This window comes from Prinia subflava, chromosome 17 (genome assembly GCF_021018805.1).
Source record: "Prinia subflava isolate CZ2003 ecotype Zambia chromosome 17, Cam_Psub_1.2, whole genome shotgun sequence".
Classification (NCBI taxonomy): Eukaryota; Metazoa; Chordata; class Aves; order Passeriformes; family Cisticolidae; genus Prinia; species Prinia subflava.
Genome location: NC_086263.1, coordinates 10,046,005 through 10,065,409, shown reverse-complemented (window position 1 = coordinate 10,065,409; position 19,405 = coordinate 10,046,005). Strand labels below are relative to the sequence as shown.

General features: G+C 41.2%; 1 protein-coding gene across 3 annotated transcripts in view; it reads right to left on the bottom strand.

The window, feature by feature from the left end:
* Positions 1-12,974: 12,974 nt before the first annotated feature.
* The window catches only part of TRRAP (transformation/transcription domain associated protein), a 76,437-nt gene continuing 70,006 nt past the window's right edge, over positions 12,975-19,405 (bottom strand). For all 3 annotated transcript variants that reach the window (XM_063413995.1, XM_063413997.1, XM_063413996.1), the window contains exons 69-72: positions 18,785-18,969; positions 16,209-16,412; positions 15,113-15,307; positions 12,975-14,271 (exon numbers count right to left, since the gene is read on the bottom strand). In XM_063413995.1, coding sequence (XP_063270065.1) covers positions 13,987-14,271; positions 15,113-15,307; positions 16,209-16,412; positions 18,785-18,969 — 869 coding nt within the window. In that variant the 3' untranslated portion in view covers positions 12,975-13,986. The remainder of the gene's footprint in view (positions 14,272-15,112; positions 15,308-16,208; positions 16,413-18,784; positions 18,970-19,405) is intronic.

Genomic DNA, 19,405 nt, shown 5'->3' with positions numbered 1-19,405 from the left:
AGTTGACCAAGAGCTGCTGGAACTCTCTCAGCAGCTGCCTCAAAAGAGGAGGAGCCAGGGTGCCTCACCCATAAACCAAAGTGTTTTGGGGTGGGCAAATGAGGAAGGACTGAGAAGTAAAAATGTTTAGTTCTCCCTCTTGTACCAGCTTCCCTCACTACCTGTAAAAAGCCTCCTTCACATGTGCTTTTCTAGCCACCTTTCAGTGATATTCCTTAATTACACACTAATGAAATACACTCAAATCTGCAAAGCAAATAGAGGTGTGCAGCCCACGGGGTGAAGGGAATCAGCTCAGCTCACACTGCTCAAACACAAAATCAGGCATTTCCAAGAGCCCACCACTGCCAGGCTGCAGCACAGCCAGGTTTTCCAGTTAAATCATTGCATAATATGATGGTAATGAGTTTCTCAGCAATCATTATGTCTCTGTCAGATGGTAATAAAATGGAGTATTTGTCTCTGCTTTTGGTGCACTCAGAGAATATGCAGATACGCCAGTCCTCATTATATCTTGATAGAAACAAAATCCATTAGCCCAGGTGCTATACATTTTAATGAGGGAGACATGTAGAAACAAACTCAGGTCAATTATAATAAAATGGTTACACAGAGCTGAAAGTGATAAAAATCTAAATGGGCCCATATCAATGCAGTGCTTCAGAGATGCCTGGTGTTGATCTGCTCATGGTAGGAGGGCACAGTGGGCTTTCAACTCAGTGACTCTACATAATTGGTAGGTAAGGAATGATGTTTCCATGATAGGTGCTGCCTTTCAAGTGTGTATGAATATATCATGAAAATTTTTTCCTTTGGGAAAAATACTTTTCAACTTTTCTTTTCCCTCACAGGCAAAAAGGAGACACTCCTGAGAAAAAGACAGATATTATTCTGTTGGTAAGTTGTACTGGAAACAGCTTGCAGTTTTATACACACCATTGATCCTTAAAGGTAAGAATTGTGACTGAAATCACAGTTACCATTTTCAGAACTGGAGCAGAGATACCCAGACATTGATATCTTTACACTTTACAACTGCACTTCAAATAGTTTAGCAAGTGCCCTTATTTGGCCCATTGTTTCAAAATACTTCCTCAAGCCAAGCTTACCCAGGGCCTGTCCTTCCCAAGCCAGATTTGGAAAAGAGTGGAGGGTGGTTAGTTCAGTTAAACATGGGTTAGTTTAGTTAAACACAGGTTAGTTTAGTTAAACATGGGTTAGTTTAGTTAAACACAGGTTAGTTTAGTTAAACACGGGTTAGTTTAGTTAAACACAGGTTAGTTTAGTTAAACACGGGTTAGTTTAGTTAAACACAGGTGTGCTCAGAGCAGGGAGGACATAGGGCAAGGATTTCTAAACTGGCATCAGCCCATTCCTGGCACTGGCCATGAGGACAAGAAGCCCAAATTTCAGCTCTGAAGAGGGGATCCAGCCCTCAGCAGACAGCACTGGCATCAGCACGAGGCTTGCCTGGCCATCCTCTGGCTCAGCCCTGAAAGCCACAGAGCCAGGAGGGTAAATCCCTCCAGGTGAGCAGTGGTGTGCCTGAGGATTCCCTCCTGAGCAGCAATCAGAATGTGTTTTGTCCTGAAAAGGCCACTTGAAAGGGTGAAATGATGCCTGATTTTTTCTTTCTCTGTGAGTTACATCTTGAAAGGAAACACAAGCTCTGCTGTGAGGCTGCTCCAAATGAACTCCAGATGAAATCTCCAACTGGCCCAAATTCCCACTGACTTCACTGGATGCTTTGAATAGGCACAAAGGAGAGGCTGATAGCTCTAAGCTGGAAAACACATTCACATGTGGCTGCCCCATTTGTTCCTAACTCACTGAAAGCAATGGAATTGCTTCCATGTTTTTCGTGTGCGAGCAATTTTCCAGATTACAGCCATAAAGCACCAGATAAAAATAGTTGTAGAGCCTCATATCTTTGAAAGTTGTCTGTAGTACATGATTCACATAATTCTTTCCTCCAGTTATCCATTTATGTACTTCCTTTACCTGCTTTAATCCTTCTTTGTTCCTTTTTGCTTAAAGAAAAGTTGCTTTAAATTTGTATTTTCAGCTCTTTTACCTATTATGCTTCAGAGTCACAAGGCTAAAAGAAAAATTTGCTCTTTCCATTTGGACTACAAATCTATGCCTGATACCAAATGACACCAGATTTATTTCTGCCATTTGTAAAGCATCTAAATATATCCCCTTTCCTTGTAGACACGATGCAGTTTACTAAGAGGGTCTCCAGGTTTCTCCAGGCACATTATGAACTATTCCCCTAAAGGATAATGATGGGAGAAAGAGCTGCAATCAAGTGTAGATTTTTTTTTTTTTTTGGAAATGGGTTATTTAAATATCAAATTTCAAATGAAAAACAATAATTTTTTAAGAAATAAAAATTCTCTTTTGCATAAGGGAGTTTGCTGAACAGGGATTAAAATGTCATTTACTAAATTGCCTACAGATAACAGTACCAAGGAAGCATGTTTGTTTCCTGACACACAAGGGTTCTTTTTTTCTACACAGGGTCAACACAGCTATTAAATCTCAGTTGTGTCAAACATGAAAATGTTGCCATTTAGGTGCTCATCAACCAGCCATCATACATCAACAGAAAATTATGAGAATCACAACATACATTAAACAAATTCCTCCCCATCCTATGAAATATTAACCTGCCTTTGCTCAATTACAGCACCAACAACATTCTTTCAGTGTCTCTGTCTTTAAACCTCCTAAAATTGCCAGGAAAAGACAAAAGGAGGCTTTTTGCATCTCTTGAAAAGGTAGCCAGATTCTTGGCACAATATGAACATGAAAAGAGTTATTGTGAAAAACTTCATGTTCTCTACAGCACAGAGAGTTGTAGCTGAGAAAAAAAAAGAGAAACCACGTTTGCTGCTCATATATTCTGTCAAATTAACAAGAGATCAACTGTGGATGGGCTACTGGCTGTTAATATTGGTTTGAAATTCAAAATGAAGTCTGGGGTTTTGAACATCACTGCCTGAGATTGGATCAGGCCATTACACAACTCCTGGCAGCCTCTGTGGAGCTGCTCTGCAGGGGCAACCTCAGTGCAGGACTGAAAAAATCATTTCTAGGCTTCAAAATAACCTCACAGATTTACTCAGTGCTTTATTTTCTCCAGTCAACCCATATAAAAATTACAAGGGCCTCTTGTCTTTTTCACTATAATTATTTATTTTAAAAGAGCTTATTTTGAAGTTATCAAGAATCCATACACACTTATTCACCAGTGTAATTGCCTGGAAACTTTTCAGCCTTTCTGGTGTGACATTTTTCACCTTGAAAGGGACATTTGCATTGAGAGTTGAAAACAATTTTAAAACTCAAGGCTGAGAACACCTGGGATTGCTATTACTCATCTTTACCAAGCACTGACAGTTTTAAACCTCCTGAGCACTGAGATAGCTCTGCAATTTCCTGGGGGAGTCAACTATTGTGCTACACCATTGTTTTCCTGTGATAGCACTTTCAAATCATTAGTCCACAGAATTCCATTCATATCTGTAAACAGGTATGATTTATAGCTCCTAGGATGGAAAATCAGACTTAAAATATTACATTAAAAAAAAAGAAATTGTACTAAAAAGCCCCTCTGGATTTCTGAGCAAAATGCCTCATCACTTAACTATTTACTTTGGGACAGCTCAGATGAATAAAAACCCCATTGTAGTGGGCAGCATGTAAATAAAGAAACTGACAGTTCTTTCACAAAAATTTAAGCTCTGCACCTAAAAATATCTATTTGAGACATCACAAGGGATTGACAATTCAAAAATCAAAATATAATTAATTATTGTCTTAAAAATAAAATTAGATCCACATTTTATTTTTTCTCTTTAAAGAAAAATAAATGGGAATAATATGTTTCATAACATTTCAAGTAAAAGGATATTAAAAACAAACTAAAATTTAAATAAACTCCCAATAGCAACCAAGGCTGGATCCACATGTGATTTGGGATGATATTTTCTGAGTTTTACAAAAGGGCAACAGGTTTGGAATGCAAAACTGAGAAAGGGAAAAATCAGGCATTGACATTGACAGTAAAATTTGTTCTAAGGGGCCCAGTGACCCTTCTAATAAAATAGACAAGAGCAAATCAAGAATAGACTTGAGATTTCAGCAGCTAAAACCCAAAAGCTCTCAAGGACCACACAGCAAACACAAAACAGAGATGCCAAGAGGTATTTGTGAAGGACAAACTAAACTCAAACTCCCTAAATCCTGCCAGTATTTACTGAGGAGGTGTTCAAAGGCCTGCCCCATTTAGATCTCAATTAATTTAACTAGATTATTATAACCCATCCTACTTAAATACTCCTTCACCTTTAAACCCAACAGCATCCCATCAAAAAAGTTGCAGTTGACTGTGTCTGGTTGAACTGAAAAAAAACCAAAAAAGAAAAAAAAATTATTTTTACTGTTTTTAAACTTTGAAGGTAACATTTTCCATATGAAATGCATGGACTTTTTAAAAAATGAAAATTATTTTCATTTGAAGATAGTTTAAAAAGAACAACAATGATATTGTTTTCTGAAAGCAAAATTTCTGAAAACAAAACTCTTCTGGGAGAATATTTAGCATACTTGAGAGATGGGTGACAAGAAACTGAGCCTTGGTCTGGTCTGCTGGTAGCAGTGCCCTTACCCACAGATTAATTTTAATTAATTAAGTCTAAATAACAGGAAGACAGTGCATTTACAGGACTTGATCTGCCAAACCTCCATCAGTCTTTTTCCTTTTTAGCCCACATAATGCAGCAGAATAAAAAATATGCCCCTCTGCTGCTGTAATCAAAGTGATTGTGTTTGAGATCAAAAACATTTATTTACTGCATGGACTAAAGGATTAAATTGCATAGGAATGCTCTGCCCATTTTGTGCTTGTGCTGGAATCCAGCTGCCCTTAATCTCCATCTCATTGACACAGGCTATTGATAAAATGGTTTTCCCATTATGGCTTGTTAGTTTGTGATGTATACAGAAATAAAGGAACAAAAATGAGACTCCCAATTCATTTTTTGGGATGCAGTGAGCTCCTGGGCCAGCTCTGCACCCTAAAGCACTGTGCACACATTTCCCTGTTGTTCCACCGTCCAGGGTGAGCCCCAGGCTGGATTTGGGTGGCAGCTCAGAGTGACAAGGTGACATTGCTCCTGAGCCCTGGTTCACAGACACCAGCATGGTTCAGCCCAGGGAAAAAGAAGAGAACATCCAAAACCACTGCTGAAAGAGCAAAAAGCCAATGGCACACACAGTGTGCCATAACTAAATACCTGAAGCATCTAAATCCAAATTATCCTCTTCCCTAGGCCAGTGTCTCTCCTCCAAGACCTGCTCCTTGTAATTACTGCAAAAGACACATCCATGGCCACCCCAAAGCACTAAATGCTTGTTCTACTTCCTGTGCCCCCAAGGCAAGCTAAATGTTTGAAATGTACACCAAAAAAGGGGAAAATATTAGAGGTATCCATTCATAGGCAAAAAGAATTGATTTTATTTTGATTATTGACTGACAACAGGAGAAATTGTGTTCTTGATGGCAAGAATCCACTGCATGACTCTTGCTCTTCTTTCATAAACAGGAACACAGCTCACAACTGAAAAAAATCCATGACTGACATTGGTGCCAGCAACCAATTCCAAAAAATGCACTTTTCCCCTCAGGTTTGTGGTTGCAGGCTCTCTGCAAATTCAGGCAGAATCACTGCATGGGGTTATATCTACCACACAGGGAGGGTTGCCCAAAGAAAATATAGATAAAATCCCCTCTTTTTTCTTCTCCTCTGATAAGAGGAGGTACCATCCATGTATCCCAATAAGTTTCCAGATCTTTGCAGCTTTGCTTCAAGTACTGTTAACATGGTAAGCAAGCATGGCAAGCTAATTTAGTTACTGCTTAATGATCACAAAAGTGGAAAATAAGAAGTGTCACTCTTTTACTAATCTTTTTCTATTTTACAGGGCCCATGTTGATGTGTGGCAAGTGTTGTTTAAGAGTATGATGCCTTTAAGGTTTGTTTTGTATCTTCAGGCTTCTGCTGTTTTGTGATTAAATGCATAGGAGCAAGTGGAATAATAATTATGTCATTTATGTTTATACACTTCCTCCCACTGGCAGGTTGCTTCTTGACTGAAATTGTATTATTTGATTCATGAACAGGCTCCTATTAAAGATGGCAGGGACAGATACTGCAAATCCCTAAGAGCAGTCATGAAAAAATATTTCAGCTACACCACTGGTGTCAGGTCCATTTGCACATTTTTATCACTGATTCATGTTCTGTAATCTACTGCTTCAACTGAGAGCATTTATCCCTGCTACTTCTGAATAACATTAAAAGCATAGAGAGAGGTGAATCACACAACTGCAAGTGTGCAGTTCTTACCATTAATTCAGGCAAAATAGGAATATAATTGTTGACCAAATTTGCAAATACAGAGAGGAGAAATTTTGCAGCTAAGGCAATTAACTTGTGTGTTTGTGTTTTCTTCCTCTCTAGGAAAAGCAGAATACCTCAGAAGTGCCAAACACAGATAAATTAAATGGGAACAATTCTGCTGAAGGTAAAAGGGGTAACATTTCTTTTCTGTGTGCATCCAGCTCGTGAGTGATGAAACCAATCATAGCTGAAGAGCAGCACATCATTTACACAGCAGGGACACCTAAAAACCTGGCCCTGCACTGGGCATCTCTTTGTGCCAAGCTCTGTCAAGCTTTTCCTTTAAGAAAAAATGTACAAGGGTAGCAGGGAAATCAGAAGGAGGAATGAGTGAAGTAACTCAACCACAGTGACAAAGTGAATCAATGAGAGACAGAAAAGAGATCTGGGCATTCTCCAGGCTGTGCCATGGCTGGCAGATGTCAGAGTTTCTCTCACATCCTCAGATGTAGGAGCTGCAAATTAAGTTTCAAACTGTTCAGCTTCATTCCTCCAAGAATGAGCTGCAGTCAGTGAAAAATTCCAATTCTGTATTTACATTTAGGTCTGTGTAAATAATACTGAGGTTTTTAAGACTGTGATCTGATGAAGTTACTCTGTTCTGTAGAAAACTCAAGACCATTCTTTGACTGAACAACATTTGAAAGTAAGAGAAACACTGAGAAGCTAAAGACAGCATTTTTCATTATACATCAGTGTTTTGTCTTGTTGGAATCTGGAATGAGGGATTATGCCATTAATTCTGACTATGTTGCTCTTAACAAAACCCCTGAAATCTATGGTTCTGATATTTTACAAAGACAGGACTAAAAATTGATGAAAATCCTCTTCTCAAGCATTGCTTATCAGGCTGCAATAAATGCCAAGAGCCACACAAGCACAACCTAACCAAGGATCCAGTCTTAGTCAGAAACAGCCTAAAAAGTTACAAAATGTTTTCTAACATAAAACATCCTATTAAGAAGTGGGGGTTTAGACCCTAAATTGAGTTATACCGAGATTAAATCAGGCCCCTTAAAGAACAACTTTTGTGTCAATCTGTGAATTTATTTCACAAAAAAAATAATGTGTGGGGTTAAAAACACAGTTACCAAAGCTGAGCTCTCCTTCTAGGTGGATTTGCAGAAGAGTGCTACAAAGGAAGCTGAGCACCCTTGGATGTAACTATGACTACAGCAAAATACCTTCATTCAGGTCACAGAACAGAACAGATGAATCCCATAGTACACATAATTCCTAAAAAATACCTGTGAATGAAAGCTAAACTGAGCTAGGCATCTTTCCCTGCCTGACTGGCAGCCTGTCTGAGAGCTGAACACAGAATTCATCTCTGTGCTGAACCATCCCACAGCTCTACAGCATCACATCTGTCACAGAAGGAATAAAACAAGCATTTTGGCACTTTCAATAGTTACCTCATTCACAACATACCAGCTCAGTGAAAAGCCAAAGCAGAGACAAGCAAGTCACAATTTCACCCCAAACTAATGTGGTTTTTTTTGCAGGACTGTGAAAGGCTCAGGAAGTTTGAGTCTTTCTTTTCCCCAAATCACCAGATCAACAAAGGTGCTGGGTGGTCAGAGGAAGGGTCCCCACTATTCCAGTTCCTCAGAATCTGCAGGTTTTGATCCATTTCCAGAATACAAAAGAATCCCAACACTTTCACCAAGAGTTTACAGGCCACAGTAAAAAATCACTCTTTTCTCTCCAGAAGTTTGCAAAGGCTGAAGCAAGGACAGCACATCTCACACAGGATACATCCAGCTGCACATCTGGAGAGCAGACACAGCCTGCAGGGCAAATTCATCCCACCTGCCTCAGTTTTATTGTCCCTGTGCCATCTCCTGTGTGTCTGTGCATGTCCATACATTTTGTCTCTGCTAGTTTGTCCCTGCCAGGAATACAGAGTGGAAGGGAGAAGAGGGCAAAGGGGCCATGGGAGATCACAGAATTTTGGACACTGTCCCAGAGAATTTTCTCTAAATTCGTTTAATCCCATCAAAATTGAGTTTGGACCACCCAGACTGCTGTACCTAAACAAGAAAGGCAAGAAAATTGTTTTAACTGGGAGACATTTCTTTTTACTCACAGACTACAAAGCCACTATGTTTTACACCACACACACACATCCTAAGTATCAAAAATATGAAATTATTCTCCCCCACAGATTTACTTCATACCAGAGTTTGCACCACACACAGTTAGACAATGAAGCCCCAATCCCCACTCCTCCTGAGAACCTCACAAAGATGGGGAGTAGTTCCTTCACATGCTCAAGCTAAAAAATCAATGATAGCATAGTGTACTGCATGAAAGGTTAAAAACTTTACAATAATGCATGCAGTTAATTTACAAGATTTTAATATAGCATCTTTTTCTACTTGATAATCACTATTTTTTATGTTACAGAAAGGAATAGGGGCAGCTGCTACACAAAAAAGCAACATTTCAGTGACACCACCAGACCTCAATTAAAAGTTCTGAGCCACTTTGTACTGCTTCAAGGGGTGGTAGAGCAATACTGACCCACTCTAAAGTGGTTTATGAATTGCTGCTGATGAGAACTCTTGCTGAATAAGCAGAATAGGTTCTCTAATGCCACTTTCTTACAAACAGCAGCAAGGAGTGGAGAGAGACAGTAATTAATGTGTTAGTATAAAGAGAAACAAAGAGCCAGCAAAGGTCTGTCCTTTCCCAGCTCTCAGACTGAGCAAGCTCCTTTAATATAGCTGGTAACAGTTCACAGGGCTGGGCTGAGGGTAAGAGATGCCTCATTGATGGAGGTACAATCCTGACAGCATCTTAGAGCCTGGATAAATATCCCTTCCAAAAAATAAAATAAAATAAAATAAAATAAAATTAAAATAAAATAAAATAAAATAAAATAAAATAAAATAAAATAAAATAAAATAAAATAAAATAAAATAAAATAAAATAAAATAAAATAAAATAAAATAAAATAAAATAAAATAAAATAAAATAAAATAAAAAATAAGGCTGCAGGCAGCAAGTAAAGCCTGGTATTAGGGTGTTTACCAAGCCAAAGCTAACAGCACCTCCAAATATACCAAATGTTTACAGCATACAGCATACAGCACAAGAACCAGGTGGACTGGAAATGGGCTTTTAGCAGTGCTCTGTTATGACAGCTGATTCTGTGACAGTTAAGTGTTTTCTTCCAAGAAATCCAACCACTGTGGGTTAAATGGCAAGATAAGTGTTCATACAGAGCTCTGAGGAGGTTTGTGTTGCTGAGCACAATAAGAACTGAACTGCTGCTGCCCAGACCACACTGCCAAAGCAGGGGGCAGAGGAGAAGAGCCTACACTGGTTAGTGCTTCACCCGTGGAAGTGCAGGCACAGCCAACTTTGCCCCCTCATTTCTTCCAAGCAGCATGATACGATCCTCCAGGGCTGGACAGGGTCAGGACAGGCTTTATAGCTCACTCAAGAAGGGTTTTCCAAGAGGATATTTAACCACATGTAGTGCTCCAGTGGGGTCACAGGGAAAAGCACCACCAAAGGACAAAAACACCCCCAAACAAAACAACAAACAAATAAAAATGCAATTTTTCTTAACACCAAAGCATCCCTTACCGAGTTTCCCTGACAATGTCCTGGGCCCTGGCTGTGCCAGGCCCAGCCATCAGAGCAAGTTCCCCCAGCTGAGAGCATTTGCCAGGCTGCTCCCTGTCCTCAGCAGGACAGCCTGGGCTGGGGGACTCCACTCAGTTTGTTGGCAATTAACATAAAACTCCATTCTTGAGGGGAACAAACAAACAAACCAACAAACAAATCTTAGGGCAGCTCCTTCTTCCTGTTTCACTGGGCTCAGCTTCGCCTCTGCCACTTCTCCTGCTTCTTCACCTGAAATTCCCTGGTTCTGCAGTGGATTCCACTCGGTCACTCCCTTTGGAGAAGGGAAGGGGCAGCACACAGTGGTGCCCCCCAGCCACCTCTTCCCTCTTTCCCTTCTGCTCCCCAGGATTTCTGTCCCCAGGGCTGGCAGGGATCACCCAGTGGGTCCCAGGCACGGGGGATGCAGTGCCAGGAGCTCCCCAGCAGGCACCATACCCATCCTATGTGGTGTTCCTGGGAGGAACAGGAAGAAATAAAAAGATTTCTCAGAGTAAAGCATTGGATTATAACAGGGGAGGGAGAAGTTTGGAGGCACAGAGGGATCACAACACATGCCTGGAACTCTCAGGGAAAGGCAATGCTCATTTAAAGATGAAAAGGACACAGTCAAGAGATGAAAGTCTAAGTTAACAATTTCACAGACTTACTTTTTTTTCCCACATTTCAGCACTTTAAGCCCTGGTTTCGGAGGTCCCAGGTGAGGTGACAGTGCCCTTTGGCTCACAGCTCATGCACACAGGGACAGTGGGACCCAACACAGCCAGGGGATGATGATGCTAAACCACACACAAGACACCAGTTGTTTCACAGGTGCTCTGCTGAACCTCTTAAATGTGAAATGCACCCACACTGAGCTGATTAAAAGCTCCTGTGAGTGTGAAATCTCTCTGAATAGGCTTCTAAACCACAAAGGAACATTTCATACATCATATTTGAAACAGATCAGAGCCTTAAAAGCAACTTTATTCCACTGCCATTATGAAACAGAGCTTTCATTGTCTGCCATTGAAACGCTTTGAGTCATCATCTTGCACTAATAACTAATCCCTTGCTCACTCTCTCTGTATCTGACAATTCATGGACAGCCCAATTACAGCAGAGGAAAGTGGCACAGCACTTGCAGAGGGTGGACTCAAACACTCAGCTCCTGCTAAAGGCTTTTGTTTCAGACTGCAATTCACTTAAGCAAACAAATTCTGATAATCTACCTTGAGAGCAGACTGTAATAACAAAGTTGAATTGCAGCAGCATAATCTAATAAAGACAGAGTCAAATGTGATTACAAAAGTCAGGAGACAATAGAGCATAATTTGAGAAACCTGACAACTATTTATTCTCCATATATCCACAGCTTACATTTTCATCCTGTTTTTCATGCCAATTTTGTTTTTTAATTATTAGTATTTCTGTGCCTTGAGTGACGTCCCAGAGAGCCCAAATCACACCAACACAGGTACATGTGCCAAAGTCTACCAACACGTATATCTCTGTATTTTATACAGAATTGTGGCAGGCACAACTTTGGTGTCAAGGACTTGTGACCAGCTACCCTCATGAAGATCTGGTGAAATCCGTCCATAACTCTACAGGGGTTAAAAAACAAACACAACAGGAGGAATTTTCAGAATGGCATAATGCTCATACACACAATTTCAGAGAGAATTTTAAATCTGACCTCTCTTAATCTCTCTGATTTTACAGAGCAATGACACGGGCTTTTTTTGTGTTGTATCTAATCTGAGGGAAGAGACCTTGAAGGGAATACTTGGAGTGAATTGGCAATTAATGTAGTTCACTTTCAAGTATCTGCTCAGCAAGATGCATTCTGAGCATGGATCTCTAACAAAGCAGAGGGAACCCTTATCTACAATCATAAAAAATTAAATGCAGCTAAGATAGATGTCACATGTTCATGAAGATAATCAGGAACTTCATCCCCTATACTTTGTCAAACCACTTTCCTGCTAATGGACAGCTGCTGCTGATACAAGAGATGTCAGATATCCCCCAGGCTCTGAAGAATGCTCATGTATAACTAAAAGCTTTCAGATTTATCTCCTGGAGCTGGTGGTAAAACTCTGGGTTAAAACTGTGTGAGCCTTCTCACAAGCTGAGGTACATCCATAGCACGTGCTCATGAAAGAAGAGAACCAGGTATTAACATTGCACATTGACACCATCAGGGAGCTCATGGAAATAACTCTCTGCTCCCTCACACCCCAAACCTTTTAGGAGTATATTTGAGATGATACCACAAGCAAGAGAGATGTCACAAATCTAAAGACAACAATGTTTGTCTCTTAACTCATACTCCCATTTCCCATTAAGATTTCTTTCATGGACAGAAAAGCAGCTGAATTATCTGATGACTTCCTGTCAGGGAATGCTGTCATCCCTCAGAAATATCCAAGACGTGCAAACGATTAAGAAATGATCCTGCAGCTCCTCTGTGCAGGGTGTGCTGTATTTCACAGCTGCAAACATTACCATCCTCAGCAAAGGGAAGGCAACAATTGCCTCCAAGTCATGCAAGCACTGAGCTCAGTGGTGAATGACTGCACACAGAGCGTGCTGTGACACACGCAGGAAGCGCCAGGGTTTCTAAGATTGTTCTTGCCAGCTTGATTTTGATAAGAAGTCTTTGCCAAAAAAAAAATTGTATTTGTTTTACAAATAGTCCTTATATAGTCCTTAGCACTCATCTATTTGAGCTTCCCCTTGTACATAATGCCACAGAGCAAAACTGATACAAAAAGAGCACCAAGCATGGGAATGCAGGGCCTTGCTTGATTCATCCATCAGAAAATGAAGCAAAATCATACTCATAGGATATTAAAAACACTATAAATTAAATGAATACCACAAGGAGTTTTATAAAATATTTATTTTGAAAAAAATCACTCTGTACAAATTTAACATTCTCAACACTGAAATTTTATAAAAATGCTAACACAACAGAAAGACGAGTGAAACATTAAACTGCTCTTTTTCTTAAATTACAAAGGAACAGATTCATTCTAAAGAAGCTACTGTACTTCCAAACAGTAAAGAGAACTTGATAAGATTTCATTTTTTCTCTATTACAGACAAATACAGGTATCAAAGGATGACTTTTTCCATCCTTTTATAAACTTCCCCCCAAACATTGTCCACAACTAAACCAAATACTCTAAATGGTTTACACTTTTACTGTACATAGCTTGTGCTCCAGCAAAAGTCAGCACAATTTCATCATCATTTTTTTAGTGCCTAACAAAATCCCACCTCTATAACATTTGGTACAAAATTGTCTGTACAAAGCAACATTGCTCAGGAAAATTTGAAGCAAACTTAAAAGTTAAAAGCATTTATCTGTGCCTTCAATTCGGCATTATGAAGAGAGAGTGATTAAGTAAAATTTCACAGAGTAAAACTCAGTAACTGGGATTACTGTATTTTTCTTTTTTTTTTATTAATTACTATCATATAAAAAATTTATATACTGCAGGTTATTAGGAGTGGCAGACCCTAAATCTAACAATGCTAGTTTCATAGTCTTCATCATAAAATTAGATTTTTCTGTATATTATTTTTCTCTCTTCATTTTAATCTATTTGCAAAAGCTGCTGTTGCATTATCAACTGCTTAAACAGGAGGAAACGTCTCCTCATGAAATTAAAACCAGTAAAAACGCCGCACTACTACAAACACAGCTAGAATGAAAACTGACAAAAAATGCAGTGTGACAGCTAAGCCATCATCTGGAAAGCTTTTTTCACATTTTCTTCACACAAAATATGGCTCACACCACAAACAACAGGAGGAAATAAAAACAAGAAAATAAAAAACAAATAACAAAACCCAACAAAACCAACCACAGACCACTGGCAGTGTCAGGTCACAGCCAGGGGTGCCAGGCGGGGTCCATCCGGCACAGGTTGTCCAAGCTGTTGGCAGCTGCCACCAGAGTGTTGACCTTGCTCTCCCCTCCCTCAAACTGGGCCAGGTTGTGCAGGCGGGTCATGATGGCAGTCACAGCCTTCTGGACCAGGGACACCAGCTGCTGGCTGTCCATGTTCTCGGGCTGCCCAGCTGCTGACAGCGGGGACGAGGTGTCCTCTTGGGTTTTTTTGTGCCACGCAATGATCTCGTCCCTTAGCACGGTTTTTAGGATGCCATCGACCTAGGTGAAGAGGAAAAAATCAGATTATTGCACTTAATCCAGAGAACAATCAAGTTCTATCAGATTACAGAGTTGTAACTAGATTTTAGTCGACAGCATTTTGGCACTTTTGGTGCCATGTTGCAATTTCAGACTTTTCAAGGTGGCTTCCAGACATCTTTATTATTTCCTCTCCAGGTGCTTCTTTTCATAAAAAGTTTCCATTACAAAAACACAACACAATGACTCCTATAGAAATTAATAACATATATTAAGATATTGACACACAGATACAGTTGTGTACATCTATTTTTCAATTATTCTACTAAATTGATTGGCTTTTACCACGCACATACACAGAAGCCTTGGGCAAAGATTTTAAGTACTTTGAAAAGCTGAAGGGCTTTTTTTGCAGTCATTACTCTCTCGGGGGATATTATTTTCTGCTACACAGGGAAAGAACACTACAACATCTATACATATGTATCTAATATATATATATATATACACTCATGTATGTTGTATAGGCCAGTTCTATCCTTGGATGAAAAAGAAATGCCTGCAACAAATACTTTTCTCATCACTGAGAAAAGTGAGTTGAGTTACTGGTATTAATCTGCCAACTACAACAGTCTCAAGCTTCTAAAGCAAACTTCTCTGTGTCCAGTCTGAGTCAAATGAAACGTTTACACACAGCAAATAAAACATTTCCAAAAATTTCAAGCATTTCAGCTGGCCTTTGTGACAGCCTCAGGGTAAAAGTTTCAAACAAATACGCCGCATCATTCCTACCGTCACCCAAAAAATGCTGTTTTGTTAATAAACACAGACCTGCAAATAACCCTGCAGAGGGAATACCCACCTTGAAGTTTGGCTGTGCAAAGCAGCGAGCCACTGCAATCATGGATGCAGTGAGGGGCCCCGAGACGCCGATGGTGGTGAGGAACTCGGAGATGTTGGGCGTGAGCCGGAACGGCACCGGGCGGTTGGCGTCCAGGTCACCCGTGGCATCGTTGATGTCGAAGCGAAAGTAAGCCACGTTCAGCTTGCCAGTATCCTGGGGTTAACAGAAATATGCACAAAAGCAATTAAAGGAACTGATTTGCCTTCGTGGAACCAAAAGCAGCTGGGTTCTTGTTTCTGTTAATGCTGAGTTGCAACAGTACTTCAATGGTTTTTCACTCGTTTAGCCGAACAGCTTTGGAGCAGTGAAGTTATAAATAATGGCATGCACAAAGGTGAGTATTTCTCTCAAAATGCTGTGTCCAAACCCCTTAGTAAATACATGGAATACCCAACTTAAGGAATAGATTCCTCTGGATCCTGAGCTGTACAGAGTCACTCCCAATAAACTTCTGAGACAACATTCAGTATCCAAGGTTCACTGTGGGTAAACAGCTGAACACTTCATAAAGGGATTAAAAAATTCTAATTGCTGTACAGACTATAGCTCTCCATGCATAAAATGACACTGAGACTTTAATAAATACCACCTCTGCTCTTTTTTTAAGGTGGCAAACCTCATTTTAAATGCTGGGTTAGAACAGAAAAATCATGATTAATAGGAGTTGTAGCTTGAAGGATATGCTCAAAGAGAATGATATTTGAAAAGGGGGATAGCCCTTTAAGAAAATGAAGCTGTAAATTTTTTCTTACACCTAATTCAATACAAAGGTATTTTAAAAGCAATATATTTGAAAGAAGACTAAAAAAGAGACTTATCAGTCATTTACATGAAGAGTTCCAATATCTAAGAACAAATTTCACAAAGTTCTAAACCCTCACCACAGAAGGCAGAGTTGAGGTCCATGGGAATTGCAGGTTAAAGTACTCCCTACAGGATGTGCAGTCACAGAAAAATAAAAAGCCTCCTGAAATGCACTGTTAATTATCTATGTTGTACTTTGATTTCCAAAGCCCAGTGCAAACACGCAGAGAATGCACAAACTGCAGCGTACCTGGGCAATCTGCAGCATCTCAGGGTTGAGCCTGTTCAAATGAAAGATGAACTCTGCGAAGCCAATGAGGGCTAACTGGATGGTGAACATCTTCCTGAAGGTCCAGTAGTCCGTGGCGTTGGGGAAGGTGTGCAGAGCCCACTCCTTGAGCATGCTGCGAGGCACCATGTTACTCTGCACCTCCTTCAGGATGTCCCGGAGAACCTGCACAGCAAAGGGGTTAATTGGAAAAAGGCATTTTTAATGCACTTCTTAGCAGCAGATAAATCGACCTAAAGCAACCACCAATCTGCTCTTAATTGCTGCATCTCGTTTTTGGAAAAGCAAAAAAAAAAAAATCTACCAAAATATTTAATTACTATAGCATATACTAGCTTAATTAGTTAGAAAAAGAGGTAAAATTAAGAGCTGTTCTGTTACACCAGAAAGCATGATAGTCATGTTGACTTCAATTAAATGGTTGTTAAAGTTTCAAAAGTAAGAATTCTGAAAACAGAAATGAATGTTACATAGCACCTCAATTTTTTATTTTGTAACAAAGAAAGTCTGAGAAAACTGTTTAACTACATCTGTAATACATATTTAATGTGTATTTTCTAATAGCTGTATTTGGAACGGGACTGGCATTTTATGTATGAACTTGGCACTAACCCTAAGAAAAAACCATAAAGCCACCTTTTATATCACAATTGGTTATTTGGTGGAGGTTACAGAGAGAGGGAGCTTTGTTCTTCCTGAGTACTTCATTTATCAGGTGAGATTGCTCAACTGCTTCTGTTTGCCTTAGATGAATGGATCCACTGGCAATTTTAAGAGAAACATTAGAAGAACATGGGAAGCCTGCCTCACATACCATGCTGTAGCTGCTTATGTAAATTAGGAATGCTGCCTCCCATGCTGTCAGTTAATTATTTTTAAAGCACTATACAAGAGAGCAAAAAAAATCAATCAGCACCCTGCCTGTTTTCAGTTGCTTTTACCCAAACAACTTCAAGCAATACAAACACAGCTTTTTTAAATCTTTCCAAGATAATCTAAAACTCCAAAGAGATATAGAGCTCTCATTATGCAAAATCAAAATAAACTGCAAAAAAATCCAAAGATCAGTAGTGCACCGTGTATCTGTCTGACATCTAATGACTTCTACCAAACACACACATTCCTGCTCAGGTGAACTGCTTTAAAAGACAGGACCTACTGAATATTTCTATTTTCTCTAGAAAACCTTTTAGCAAAGTCCTAGCATTATACATAACAATAACTTAAACCTGGCAGAATCTGCTACCTCTTTCCTAAACTCCAAAATACTCTGTTACTTAGTACATAATGTACTTCCTAAGTTATGAAGATGTGCTGGGGGGAATTTCTCAGGATACAGCAGGGTGCTGGGGAAAAACTCTGCATGAAATTGCCCTGGGCAGGATGCTGGGGAAAGAAAGGCCAGGGTGAAACTGCCCCTGGCAGGGCGGGTGCTGGGGAAAGCCCTGGGTAAAACTGCCCATGGCACAGCAGGATGCGGGGGAAAAACTGGGGATAAAATTACCCTGAGCACAGCAGGTACCCAGGGAAAGCCCTGGGTGAAACTGCCCATGGCACAGCAGGATCCTGGGGAAAAACTCTGGATGAAATTGCCCCTGGGGACAGCAGGGTGTGGTGCTGGGAAAAGGCCAGGGTGAAACTGCCCATGGCACAACAGATGCTGGGGAAAGCCCTGGATAAAACTGCCACAGGCACAGCAGGACACTGGGGAAAAACTGGGGATAAAATTACCCTGGGCACTCCAGGGTGCTGGGGAAAGAAAGCCCTGAGTGAAATTGCCCCTGGCAGCGCAGGTGCTGGGGAAAGGTCTGGGTGAAACTGCCCCTGGCAGGGTGGGTGCTGGATAAAGCCCTGGGTGAAATTGCCCTGGGCACTGCAGGGTGCTGGGGAAAGGCCAGGGTGAAATTGCCCCTGGGCACTGCAGGGTGTTGAGGAAAGAAAGTCCTGGGTGAAACTGCCCCTGGCAGGGTGGGTGCTGGATAAAGCCCAGGGTGAAATTGCCCCTGGCAGGGCAGGTGTTGAGGAAAGAAAGCCCAGGGTGAAACTGCCCCTGGCAGGGCAGGTGCTGGATAAAGCCCAGGGTGAAACCGCCCCTGGCAGGGTGGGTGCTGGATAAAGCCCAGGGTGAAACTGCCCCTGGCAGGGTGGGTGCTGGATAAAGCCCAGGGTGAAACTGCCCCTGGCAGGGCAGGTGCTGGATAAAGCCCAGGGTGAAACTGCCCCTGGCAGGGCAGGTGCTGGATAAAGCCCAGGGTGAAACTGCCCCTGGCAGGGCAGGTGCTGGATAAAGCCCAGGGTGAAATTGCCATGGACACTGCAGGGTGCTGGATAAAGCCCAGGGTGAAACTGCCCCTGGGCACTGCAGGGTGCTGGATAAAGCCCAGGGTGAAACTGCCCCTGGGCACTGCAGGGTGCTGGATAAAGCCCAGGGTGAAATTGCCGTGGACACTGCAGGGTGCTGGATAAAGCCCAGGGTGAAACTGCCCCTGGGCACTGCAGGGTGCTGGATAAAGCCCAGGGCAGCCCGTGCTGGGTACCTGGTGACTGGCCTGCGTGCCCCGTGCCTGCACGGTGGCCAGCCGGTCGTAGTAGCGCGAGATGGGGTTGTCGTGCTCGATGCCCTTCTTGGCGCAGCGCTGCTTGTAGATCTCCACCAGGGACAGCGACGAGGGGTTGTCCTCCACCAGGCGCATCTGCGGGGACACCGCCACCACCCGCGGCACTGCGCAGGGCAGGGAGAGACACAGAGCACAGCTGAGCTCAGCCACACCCCTCGTGCTGACACGCCAGCCCTCAAAACACAACCCTGCCAATCAACTGAAGCCCATCAGCAGAAAATTCTAATGCTATGCTCATAACTAATTTACAAGCTCAGGGGTTTTTGTTATCTTAACAGAAATGTCAACTTTATTTTCAAAATAAAATTGAGCACTCATCATTCTTATTTTTCTTTACCTTTAGGAAAGAGGGTAACAGTTTGTTCGGACAGAATTCAGCAGAAAAAAGAAAAATATTTCTTTTGTGTTATGTGGAAGACGTAAAAGAAATTCAATATTCGTCTATCATAACTCAGGGAGAAAAGGTTTTGTTCTGTCCCTCTTCAGTTGTCTCCAAATGTTTATTCTGAAGTATGTGCACCCATTTCCACACCAACAGGC